Genomic DNA, 11722 nt, shown 5'->3' with positions numbered 1-11722 from the left:
GGCTGTCCCAGAGCTGCCCAGCAGCGGGCCCGGGGTTAGCCACAAATGGGCCTGTTAGCTGCCCCCAGTGGCAGGGCAGTGAGTGGGACCAAGGAGGCGCAGGGTACATGGGTACAGGGATCCCCTGGCTCTCCAGAAGGGGTCCTGAAAGGTCTCTAATGAAAGGCTGTGTCACACAATCATTGTGAGATGTATGTATGGAAAACGTAAGGCGTTTTGTGTGTGTGTGTGTGTGTAATGAAACGTATGTTTTCTAGGTCTGGCGTTAAAAGCAGGTCACTCAAAGGTAGCATGTGTGACTACGTGGGAATGTTCTTGTCACGGCGTCCCCGGGCGATGCTCTGGAACTGCTCCCCACGAAGCCAGGCAGGACTCTGGGGAAGTCGCCTCTCGGGGAGCAGCCTGTCTGCAGGACAAACAGCTCACCCGGGTCCACCTTCCTGGGTCTGACCTCGGAGCATTCAGCATCCTCTGCCCCTCCCTGCGCTTCCCACAGCGAGTCCGCCCAGGCGGGGTCCTGGGGAAGCCAGAGGGTCCTGCCCCCCAACTCCGCAGTCAGACGGGACTCTCAGCCAGCCAGTAAAACAGAGGTTTATTAGACGACAGGAACATGGTCTAACACAGAGCTTGCAGGTGCAGAGAACAGGACCCCCTCAGCCGGGTCCATTTTGGGGGGCAGTGAGCCAGACAACCCTGTCTGCACTTCACTCCATGTCCCCAGCCAGCCCCAAACTGAAACTCCCTCCAGCCCCTCCTCCTCTGGGCTTTGTCCCTTTCCCGGGCCAGGAGGTCACCTGATTCCTTTGTTCTCCAACCCTTTAGCTCTCACCTTGCAGGGGGGAAGGGCTCAGGCCATCAGTTGCCAGGAAACAGGGTGTCGGCCATTCTCTGTGTCCAGACCCCTGCACACACCTGCCTTCTAGGGCTCTGCAATGATCATACACCCTTACCCCACCACCCAGATACTTAAGAACTGCCTAGGGGAAACTGAGGCACCCCCACACTATTCAGAGGAACCATTAACAACAGTCCCGCTTCATCACACCCAGTCCTTTGATCTCGAGCTGGGGATTGTTCAGTTTCCCTAAGGAGAGACGGGGCAGTCGGTATCCGCTAGGTTCTTGGGTGCTAGGTGCCAATGTCTTGGTGTCACAGAGTGTGGGGGAGTCCAGGCCCTGCACCCCTCTTCCTGGGATTCACCGTGACTCTCAGCCAGCCAGTAAAACAGAAGGTTTATTGGACAACAGGAACACAGTCCCAAACAGAGCTTGTGGGTACTACCAAGACCTCTCAGTCAAGTCCTTCTGGGGGAGCAGGGAGCTTAGACCCCAGCCCTGGGGTTCCCTGCGTTCCTCCACCCAGCACCAAACTGAAAAAAAAAAACCCTCCCGCAGGCTCTCTCCCCCTCCCCCCAGCTCCTCCTCTAGCCTTTGTCCAGTTTCCCAGGCCAAGGTGTCAGCTCTCCCAGCCCCCCTCCTGGCTCAGGTTAGAGCCTCAGGTATCTTCCTTCAGGGGAAGTCTCCCATCCCCAATGCAGACAGTCCCAGTGAACTCCCCGGCAACCCTCCCGGGGCAAATCTGCCCCACTCCCTGCTGCGTCACGTCTGGCGATTGGATTTGCCCCTGTCGTCTCAGATGCTCCACTGATGTGGGGATTAAGGCCCAGACACCTATATCTGTTCACCTGGCCTGAGAGGAAACAGTCCCCTTCCACCCACCAGGTAACAATGCAGCAGGTAGGGGAAACTGAGGCACACACAGGCTTCACACAAATATTACAAACGATTCCCAATTTGTCACACTCTCACTGCAGACACTGGCTGGCTGCGTCAGTCACTAAAGAGTGGACGTGTCTCTCCCAGGGCTCTGTCTCAGTTGGACTCGCTGTGTAGAGCTCACAGCACGAAGCAGGGGGGCTGGAGCCCCAGAGACTCAGTCTCGGAGGCAGTGAGACCACGTGGCTTACTCTGGAGGAAGAGTGAGGCCCGTAGGGGGCCTGTCCCACTGACGGGCTCCTCCTAGAGGCTGGTCCAAAGCTGGGGGCGTAGCACCGATCCTGTGGGACTGGGACCCTGTGAGGATGTGACGCAGCAGGGAGGGGGGAGTGTTGACCTGGGAATGTGCCCTGGGGACGGGAGACCTGAGAGCCTGTCACCTGAGCCAGGAGGGGGAGGGGGAGGTAACACCTCTGCCCAGGAACGTGGACGGAGGCTGCAGCAGGGAACCTGCTGGGTGAGTTTAGTTTCAGTTTGGGGCTGGGTGGAGGAACACAGGGAACCCCAGGGCTGGGCTCTAAGCTCCCTGCTCCCCCAGAAGGACTTGACTGAGGGTCCTGGGTGTCCCCACAAGCTCTGTTTTGGACTGTGTTCCTGTTGTCCAATAAACCTTCTGTTTTACTGGCTGGCTGAGAGTCTCAGTGAATCCCAGGAAGAGGGGTGCAGGCCCTGGACTCCCCCACACTCCGTGACAGACCGCATGTCTTGAGACAAGGTTCTCCAGTCCAGACTGGGCGGGAGACACCTCCAGGGTGGACCAATGTGCACTGCACGTCCTACAATAGGTGTCTATTAGCATTCGAAGTCTGATGCCACTGACGAGCGGGCAGAGCCTGCAGAAGGACGCTGCCAGGAAGAGGTAAATAGTGGGGTGGGGGTGGGGACCCTAAGTCAACATCACAGGTCTGGTCTGGTGCATTTGGGGGGCAGACAGCCCAGCACCCTTCACCTAGGCAGTGATCTGACGGCAGGTTTTCTTCATGCAAAGGGACTTCAGCCAGGCTTGGTTGTAAAGACCAGGGTGGATTCAGAGGCAGGCCACCCAGGTGACCTTTGGGTGAGAAACTTCGTTAGACAGGAGGAGAACTTGGTAGTTCGGTTCATGAGAACACGTCTTCTGACGTGTACGGAACCGTTTGCTCCCGTCTCTCACGCTGGTTTCTGCTTGACTCGCTTGTGTTACTCAAGCGCTGTGTGTGGTACCGGGGAGGGAGCGAAGGGAAAGCTGGGGTACACTGCTCCTTTGGGAACCGGGGATCTTGGATCTCTCGGGGGATGCAGTGACTGGGGCTGGATCACAGAGCGGAGGGGACACTTTGCGGGGCCTTGGGGGCTGGGGGGATCGGCTGGCAGCCTGCAAGGCAAAGGCAGGGCTGGTACAGCCTGGCGGAGAGGACTGGAGGGCTGCCAGGCTGGGGGCAGCAGGGGGCTGGCACCGGCAGGGATAACAAGGCCACTCTCAGCCCTGGGTGCCCTGAGAGGCGTCACAGTGCGTGCACCCTGTCCGGGCAAACCCCTCAATTGTCCCTGTCTGCCTGGGGTTCTAGCCTGCGTCTGCGTTGCAGGGGGACGTTTCTCCCAGGGACACGAGAGAGCCACCCTCAGTTTTCTCCCTTGCTCCCACTTCGCGTCGGCCTTTCTCCTGGCCAGGGCAGCATCAATCCCCAGCCACGTGGCTTCCGGCTGCTCTTCCCGGATTCGCCAGGGCTGCCTCCCTGGCTCCCCCGGCACTGCAGGGTACAGTTCTCCGCCCTGGCTCTGCCGCCAGCACAGGGCCTGGCTCCGGTGGGGGGAGACGGGGCTGCCACAGCGCTGCTCAGTGCAGCCTGGCTCTGCTCTGCCTCGGTTGGTGCCGCTTGCGGCTGCCTCTGGGTGGGACTGCAAACCAGCCGGACACCCCCTGCCCTCCGCCAGCGCCTCGCCCTCCCCAGCACAAGCCCAGCGCCCCCAGCCGCTGCTGGCGCACGGGCAAAGGACCGTCCCTTGCACGAGTGAGGCGGGGCCTTCAGGATTCGGCCCCGCGTCGGCGACCCAGGAGCCTCTCCGGCTGCAGGCTGCTGCCCATCCTGGCAGCGTGGGGCGAGTCCAGTGAGCCCATCAGCCCCAGCCAGCCGGGGACTGACCCCAGAAAAGAGCTGGGGCTCCCCTGTTATGGGAAGGGGGCTCAGCCACGGCACAGCTCTGTGCTGTCCTGGGAGGAGCCCCCGGCCCGGGTGCCTCTGTCGCTCACCCTCTGCGGAGAGGTGGGTGGGGGAATGATGCTCCGCGCTGCCGTGGGGCTACCCTAGGCCTTGAGCGACTGGGCTCTGCCTGGGCTGTGAGCCGCTGGGGCACGGCTTTTCTGGGTGCCGGTGAGGGCTGTGTATGGGTGCGCTCAAGGGAATGGATGCAGGGGTCCCCCTCCCCTGACACACGGGCTCCGAAGAGAAGGTGAGACGGGAACATTTTAAGGGTTTATTGGTGAGCTTTACAGAGGTGGGGTGTGGGAAACAGCTTCCCCCCGGCTGCTGCTGCCCATCACCATTGCAGCTGGGTGCCTTCCCATCAAATCTAGAGCGACAGCACGGTCCTTAGGGGGCTTCACGGAGCCTCTGGCATCCTTCCCCTTTGGGGATAAAATCGGGGCATGCCGGGTCCCGGCTCAGGCGCTGTGCCCTGGACTCTGCGGTCTGCATTGCCCCAGAGGAGCGCAGCTGTCGGGGGGCCAGAGAGCGACAATCTGGCTCTGGCAGAGCGGGGGCTTTATCCGGTGATTGCTCTGACGGTTAGGCCTGGGCAGGACCTGGGGGCCGCTGGACGGAGCAGAGCATGGGCCTGACGGGCTCATGGGAGCCCAGACCCCGGGGCGGGCGGCAGCGTGGGGGTGCATGGATCACTGGGCTCCCAGGAGGGCAGGAGCACCAGGACCAGAGGGGAGCAGGTCACCAGGTGCAGGGTCCCGGGGCTGGGCCCTCAGCCACTCTCACTGGGGATCAAGGCAGGTGTAGGTCGTGTTCCCCCCCAGGAAAGTGGGAGGGGCAGAGCCGTGGCCCCACTGCAAGGTGAGGGCACTCTGCTCACAGATCCAGCGGCAGGGGTCTGTGCACGACCCGCCCGACAGCCCAGGGCCCGACACCCTCCCACAAGCCAGGTAGGAGGCGGTGGAGCGCGTCACTGGGAAGAGCCTGGGCGGAGAGAGCAGAAAAGGCAGCGTCAGCGACTGCTCCATCAGGACGTCTCCTGGGGCCTCCTTCATGGAGATCCCTGGGGGCAGCACCCAACCCTCCACCCCACAGGGGCTCGGACAGAGCCGGGCTGGGGCCCCAGAAACCAGATGCAAACTGCAGCTCAGGGGCCCCTGGGCCCCCAGGAACCAGCAGCAGGGTGTCCGAGGGGATTGTCCCTGGAGCACTCTTGGTCATGAGAATGCTGGGCCCATCTAGTCTGGTCTCTTGACTCTGCTGCAGCCTGGCTGTGAGGCCATGGGCAAGGCGGGCACTGCCCCTTGCTGGTGCCAGCTGTAGGATGGGGACACCTGGGAGTGCAGACAAATCCACCGTGTTCCTGCAGCTCAGGCATGACAGGACGTGAGGGGAGCCCCCAGGGATCAGCTACAGCCGGCTGGAGACCCTGCTCCCGGCCCCCCCGCACGTGGAGGGGGTGGGGGGGGGAGCTCTGTGCAGCCGGCATAGCAGGCAGGGAGGGTGGGGGAGCTGGGGAGAACAGGCTGTGGGCAGCTCCTCTGCCTGTATCGGAGGCAGGAGCATGTGGGAGCGTCCCAGCACCCCAGGGTCCTGGAGGAGGCCCCAGTGGGCAGTTCTCTCGGGGGCTCTGGGAGGGGAGAGCCGTGGGGCCGCGGCCTGGGCTTACCTGTTCAGTGCGGAGCCGTCCACCCACTTCCAGTCAAGCCTGGCATGTTCCTTCTTCAGCCCGATGTGGAACGTGTTGCTTTTGGACACACGCTGCAGGAAGGCCTGCCACACAAGGAGCCGATGAGTGAGTCCCCGCTCCATGTCACACGCGTCCACACCCTCACACACGGGTGCGCACACGCTCGCACACGGTGCACTACGCAGCCCGAGCTGCTGCGGGCAGAGCAGTGCGGATGGCAGCCCGGCGCGGTCCCAAGGGCAGCTCGCTCTCAGTGGCGCGAGGTTGGGCAGTGCCCGCCTGCACAGAACAGCCGGCTGCCTGGCGAGCGGCCGTGGTCTTGGGCCCAAACCCAGCCGGGCTGGGAGAAGGCAGGGCTCTGTGTGTCTGAACGGCACCTCTAGCAGCCCCCCGCCCCCCCCCGGCGCTTGGCCGGGCCAGCACCCTCCTCGGAGAGCCCCACGCAAGGAGCCCACTCGGCCTGTTTATACCGACACGCCGCTTTTGGGCTGCCTTGTCTCCTGGCCAGTGCTGGGACAGAGCCGGACGTGGTTTTGCCTGGTATCAGACGGGGGGGCGGGGGGGGCATTTTGAACAGCGCGGTGCTGCGCCCCCCACTGGTGTGCTCTTGCCTACACACTCTGTGCGAGGTCAGCCCCGCGGGTGTGAGGGCAGCACGCTCGTGAAACCGTCTGGCGTCACCGTCTGGCGGGATCCCACACGCACCATGCATACGGGGTCACCCCGGCAGGGGCTGGGTCACCCCATTCCCAGAAGTGCTGGAATGTCCAGTATTCTGGGAACGTGTGACCCCAACGCTCCCCACAGCGCAGCACCCCCTGACTGTGCAGAGAGAGCGCCTCCTACTGCGCCCGCCCTGCTCTCTGGGGCACGTGAGCGTTCCCTGGAGAGCTCCCGTCACCATGCACCCCGCACGGGAAGGGCGCCCCCCTCCGTCTACATGCTGGAATTGCACGGGCAATGGCAAAATCCTCTGTGCCGGGGTGACCAATGAAATCTGCCAAGAACCCGCCAGCCCAGTGCCAGGCCCCTCCTCCCTGCAATCGGCCTTGCCCCGGAAAGCGTGGGGCCGGGGCCCTGCACTCCCTTTGCCAGCTCCTCCAGGCATTCAGCGCCATGGCCAGGGAGGGGAGGGTGGCTGGGTGCAGGGCCAGGAGCAGGTTTGGGCAGCACACGCAGTGCCCCAGTCCATGGCCCCCTGGTGCAGCTGTCCTGGCCCTGGCCCCGAGCACTCACCAGCGTGGCGTTGGCTCTGATGGTGACAAGCTGGGCGCCTCGGGAGCAGCAATCCTCTTGGCTCTTGGCCCAGTCCTGCTTGGCCAAAGAAAAGTAATAGCACTTCCCAGCGTCCCAGAGCCAGCTGGCTGGGCAGAACTGGCACCGCCCTGTATGGAGAGAGGGCAGCTGACAAAACCAGGGAGCCCAGCCCACGCTACGGCAGGGCCAGCCAGAGCAGGAGGGAGCTCCAGACCTCCTCTCTGCCCCAGCCCTGGGGTGCGTACAGCTCTGCCTCGGCCCAGCTGATCGGAGGTCCTAGGATGAGCCGGGGGGGTCTCCCAGCGCTCGGGCTCCCAGGCCGTTGAGGGCTTGGTGGGCTGGAAGCAGCGGGAGGTGATGGGCAGCCAGGGCAGAGCTGGGGGTGAGCATGCTGGAGCACTAGACACGAGGCCTAGATGGTGGGTGCCCACAGCCAGTGGGGAAGGACTCTGGGCTCCTCAGTCCTACAGGGCTGACTCTGGGGGGCAGCGAAACCCTCCCCAAGCCTTTCCCAGGACCCTGCCGCACTCGCGTACCTGCCAGGAACCTCTCCCACTGCTGCATCCTGTGTTCGAGGCTCTCTTCCATGCTCCTCAGCTTCGGGGCACAGCTCCCCACTTGCCCTAAAGTTGCAGACTATGAACACAGGAACTGCCAGCCTGGCTCAGCCCAGGGGCCTCTCTAGCCTGGCCTCTGGCTCTGGCACTGCCCAGTGCCAGCTGTGTCAGAGGACAGGACAGGGAACCACGGCATGGCCAGTTGTGGAATAACTAGCCCATGGGGGAAATTTCCCCACCCTGCCAGTTAGGGCTTGGCTCAGGCCCTGAGGTCACTGGGATTACAGCCCATCTAAAAGCTCCTGTCTCCTTTCTGCTGGAGCTCTGGACGCCCTCGTTAGCCATGCAATGTTTAATCCTCATTTGGTTCCTGCTGAGCTTTTGGGCTCAGTGTGTCATGGGGCAGAGAGTTCCCCAGGTGCACGGCAAAGGTGTTTTCTTGTCTCAGTTTCAGGTTTGTTACCTCTGACTCCCTGGCTGGGCCCTTGTCCCTATTTCATGAGCTAGGGAGAAGAGACGTTCCCAGTGTCCTGTCCCTACCGGGCGGGTTATTCTGTGCCCCTTTGTCCCCCTCAGGCCTGTCCTCCCTGACCCGCACAGGCTCACCTGTCCAGTCTCTTCGAAGGGCAATCTCACCAGGCAGTGACTGGTTTTCATTGCTAGTTTCTGAACACCCTCTGACCACGCAGTGCCCAGCATCCCGGGGCTCGCGGGCAGCCCACAGAGCTATACGGTGACACTGGAGAATTCTCCAGTCTGTTCTCCAGCCGGGGCCTTTTGCAGCCGGACGTTTCGTTGGCTTTCCTGCCTGCAGCAGCGTGCTGAGCAGGTTTGGCTGAGGGTTCAAGTGACTCCTTTCTTTGGGCATGACTTTGCATTTGTCGTATTGAATTTCATCTGCCACCCTGCAGCCCGGGCAGCAGCCTGGCCAGGCGCTGGTGAGAGCATCCCCTAGACGTGCTGGGGTGGGGGGGCAAGAGGGGAGGCTGCAGCTCCCCCTCTCCAGGGGCTGAGGGAGGAGACCAGAAGCTGGCTATGCCAGGCAGCTGCTTTGGGGCTACTTGCCCCGGGCTAGTCCTCTGGGAACCTTTGCACAGCCCCCACCCCAGCACTCAGCTGGCCCTGGCTCCGAGCAGGATCCTGGCCCCCCAGGGCCATGTGGGGCGGGTGCTGCAGGGGCCTTGGGGTGACAGTGACTGGCCGCTGCCCATACTCACGGTGCAGGCCCAGGCCGAGTAGCGCTGCCAGGAGCAGGATGCACAGGAGAGCCAGGCCGAGAGCCACCCGCTGCCAGGGGGAGGAGGGGAGCCGCTGCAGGGCTAAAGGAGAGAGAGTCCGTCGGGGTCACCGCTGGGGGGGCTCAGCACAGCAGGGTCCCCCAGGTAAGATCTGGAGGAGCTTTCGGGAGGCATGGTGGGGTCCCCCTGGGTCCCAGCACACGGATTGCTGGGGGGGAGACACCGGGGGGGACACTCAGCACAGTGGGTTCCCCTGGGTCCCAGCACACAGATTACTAGTGGGGGGAGCTCTCTAGGGGGCTCAGTGTGGCGGGGTCAGGCTGCGGGAGGGCTGCCAGCTCAGCCTGCCCTGTCAGGGAGTCCCCTTTGGTTGAGTCTCTGATATAACCTGTGTTTTGCCCGTTCCCTGTCTCTGGCTGCCCGCCCAGGGAGCTCACAGCTTCACGGACATCAGTGCCCTGGCTCTGGGAGAAGGACTTCAGCATCCGCAGCACGGCAGCATGGGGAAACCCAGGCAGGGAGAGGGGCCGGAGCTCGCCCAGGGCCACAGAGCTGGGAATAGAAGTCAGATCCCCAGCGCCTTGTCCCCTGCTCCGAGACCTCCTGAGAGCAGCAGGTCTCACAGGCAGGGTGGCTGCGTGTGCGTGCCCGGGCATGTGTCCTCGTGTCTCTGGAGTGAGGGTCCCTTAGCTGGGACCCCAGCTTTAGTGATCCCCCTGTTCCGCCCTGTCCCCTCCCCAAGCCGCTAGCTCCTTCATCGTAGGCCTAGCCCCCTGAGAAGGGGCGGGGTGTGAGCGCCGCAGGGGGTCCGTTACCTGCTGGTGGGGCTGGTGGGGGGAAGTGGATGTCGGCGTACACGACCCCCTCTGCCATCTCATGGGCTCCATCCAGGCTCCCTGCCACGGCAACACCCCCGCCCCCGCGCAGCCTGGCGTGATGTGAAATGGAAAGTGTCTCTGCACGTTTCCGTCCCCAGAGACGCCAGCTGGGCCGGCGAGTACTCGCGGGGGCAGCAGCCGGCTCGGCACAGCCCCAGCGGTCTCCCAGGGGAGACAGGGCAGTCCCAGCAGAGCCCTGGCACAGGGAACCGGCTAGGCCGGCCATCCTGGGCTCCAGCTGCTCTGCCAGGGCACGGCCATTGGTCCAGCCCCACACGGAGCTGCCCCGAAGGCGACAAAGCCCCCCTTGCCGGTGCCTGGCTGCTCTGTGATGCAGTACACACCTGCCGGGCTCTGGTTTCTCCCTGTCATGGCTGGTGGCTCATGCATGGAGCACATGACAGTGGCCCTGCGAGGACAGACAGATGTGTCGTGGGCGGCCTTCCTGCCCCCGGCCACCACTGCCACAGGCCTCGGGCTGCTTTGTCTTGCCTCTATGTGCCCAGGACTGAGGGGAACAGGGGCAGGGCAGGAGAAAGTGAGCAGGGAGCTGGCTGCAGCCCTGCCCATCGGGGCCCTGTGCCCGGCCCGGACCTGGCACGGGGAGCCCCGGCTCAGCCTGGCCCATTGGGGCCCTGTGCCCGGCCCGGCTCAGCCCGGCCCATCGGGGCCCTGTGCCCGGCCCAGACCGGGCGCGGGGAGCCCCGGCTCAGCCCGGCCCATCGGGGCCCTGTGCCCGGCCCGGGCGCGGGGAGCCCCGGCTCAGCCCGGCCCATCGGGGCCCTGTGCCCGGCCCGGACCTGGCGCGGGGAGCCCCGGCTCAGCCCGGCCCATCGGGGCCCTGTGCCCGGCCCGGACCTGGCGCGGGGAGCCCCGGCTCAGCCCGGCCCATCGGGGCCCTGTGCCCAGCCCAGACCGGGCGCGGGGAGCCCCGGCTCAGCCCGGCCCATCGGGGCCCTGTGCCCGGCCCGGCCCGGGCGCGGGGAGCCCCGGCTCAGCCCGGCCCATCGGGGCCCTGTGCCCGGCCCGGCCCGGGCGCGGGGAGCCCCGGCTCAGCCCGGCCCATCGGGGCCCTGTGCCCGGCCCGGCCCGGGCGCGGGGAGCCCCGGCTCAGCCCGGCCCATCGGGGCCCTGTGCCCGGCCCGGCCCGGGCGCGGGGAGCCCCGGCTCAGCCCGGCCCATCGGGGCCCTGTGCCCGGCCCAGACCTGGCACGGGGAGCCCCGGCTCAGCCCTGCCCATCGGGGCCCTGTGCCCGGCCCGGACCTGGCACGGGGAGCCCCGGCTCAGCCCTGCCCATCGGGGCCCTGTGCCCGGCCCGGACCTGGCACGGGGAGCCCCGGCTCAGCCCTGCCCATCGGGGCCCTGTGCCCGGCCCGGACCTGGAGCAGGGAGCTGGCTGCAGCCCTGCCCATCGGGGCCCTGTGCCCGGCCCGGACCTGGAGCAGGGAGCCCCGGCACAGCCCGGCCCATCGGGGCCCTGGGCCCGGCCCGGACCTGGCGCGGGGAGCCCCGGCACAGCCCGGCCCATCGGGGCCCTGTGCATGGCCCGGACCTGGCGTGGGGAGCCCCGGCTCAGCCCGGCCCATCGGGGCCCTGTGCCCAGCCCTGACCTGGCGAGGGGGAGCCCCGGCACAGCCCGGCCCATCGGGGCCCTGTGCCCGGCCCGGACCTGGCACGGGGAGCCCCGGCTCAGCCCTGCCCATCGGAGCCCTGTGCCCGGCCTGAACCGGGCCCGGGGAGCCCTGGCTCAGCCCGGCCCATCGGGGCCCTGTGCCCGGCCCGGCTCATCGGGGCCCAGTGCCCGGCCCGGACCGGGCCTGGGGAGCCCCGGCACAGCCCGGCCCATCGGGGCCCTGTGCCCGGCCCGGGCGCGGGGAGCCCCGGCTCAGCCCGGCCCATCGGGGCCCTGTGCCTGGCCCGGCCCGGGCGCGGGGAGCCCCGGCTCAGCCCGGCCCATCGGGGCCCTGTGCCCGGCCTGGACCGGGCGCGGGGAGCCCCGGCTCAGCCCGGCCCATCGGGGCCCTGTGCCTGCCCCAGCCCTGGTGATCCGGCCCCGGGTCTGGCCCTGCCCCCACAGGCAGGCCCCGAAGGGCCCCCGTCCCAGCTGTCTCGCTGTGGTCCAGCGTCTCTCTGCTGCTCGGTGGCC

The 11722-nt window shown here is 66.0% G+C and overlaps 1 protein-coding gene across 1 annotated transcript; it reads right to left on the bottom strand.

Annotated features, from left to right (window-relative positions):
• Positions 1 to 4216: 4216 nt before the first annotated feature.
• Positions 4217 to 9816, bottom strand: LOC119566643 (killer cell lectin-like receptor subfamily G member 1). The gene is made up of 6 exons (XM_037902713.2): positions 9513 to 9816; positions 8677 to 8778; positions 7439 to 7525; positions 6882 to 7030; positions 5625 to 5728; positions 4217 to 4939 (listed from the first exon to the last, which is right to left on the bottom strand). The coding sequence occupies exons 1-6, from the start codon at positions 9799 to 9801 to the stop codon at positions 4738 to 4740; spliced, it is 933 nt and encodes a 310-aa protein (XP_037758641.2). The 5' UTR covers positions 9802 to 9816; the 3' UTR covers positions 4217 to 4737.
• Positions 9817 to 11722: the final 1906 nt, after the last annotated feature.

The sequence above is a fragment of the Chelonia mydas genome, chromosome 5 (assembly GCF_015237465.2).
Source record: "Chelonia mydas isolate rCheMyd1 chromosome 5, rCheMyd1.pri.v2, whole genome shotgun sequence".
In the NCBI taxonomy this organism is placed as follows: domain Eukaryota; kingdom Metazoa; phylum Chordata; order Testudines; family Cheloniidae; genus Chelonia; species Chelonia mydas.
This window is presented reverse-complemented; position numbering and strand designations above follow the sequence as displayed.

Excerpts from the sequence above, each read along its gene's own strand:
- LOC119566643 (XM_037902713.2), bottom strand. The coding sequence starts at position 9,801 with ATGGCCGGCCTAGCCGGTTCCCTGTGCCAGGGCTCTGCTGGGACTGCC. Across the intron at positions 8,779-9,512 it reads CCCACCAGCCCCACCAGCAG|CCCTGCAGCGGCTCCCCTCC; the intron begins GTAACGGACCCC and ends TCTCTCCTTTAG. Across the intron at positions 4,940-5,624 it reads GACGGCTCCGCACTGAACAG|GCTCTTCCCAGTGACGCGCT; the intron begins GTAAGCCCAGGC and ends CTCTCCGCCCAG.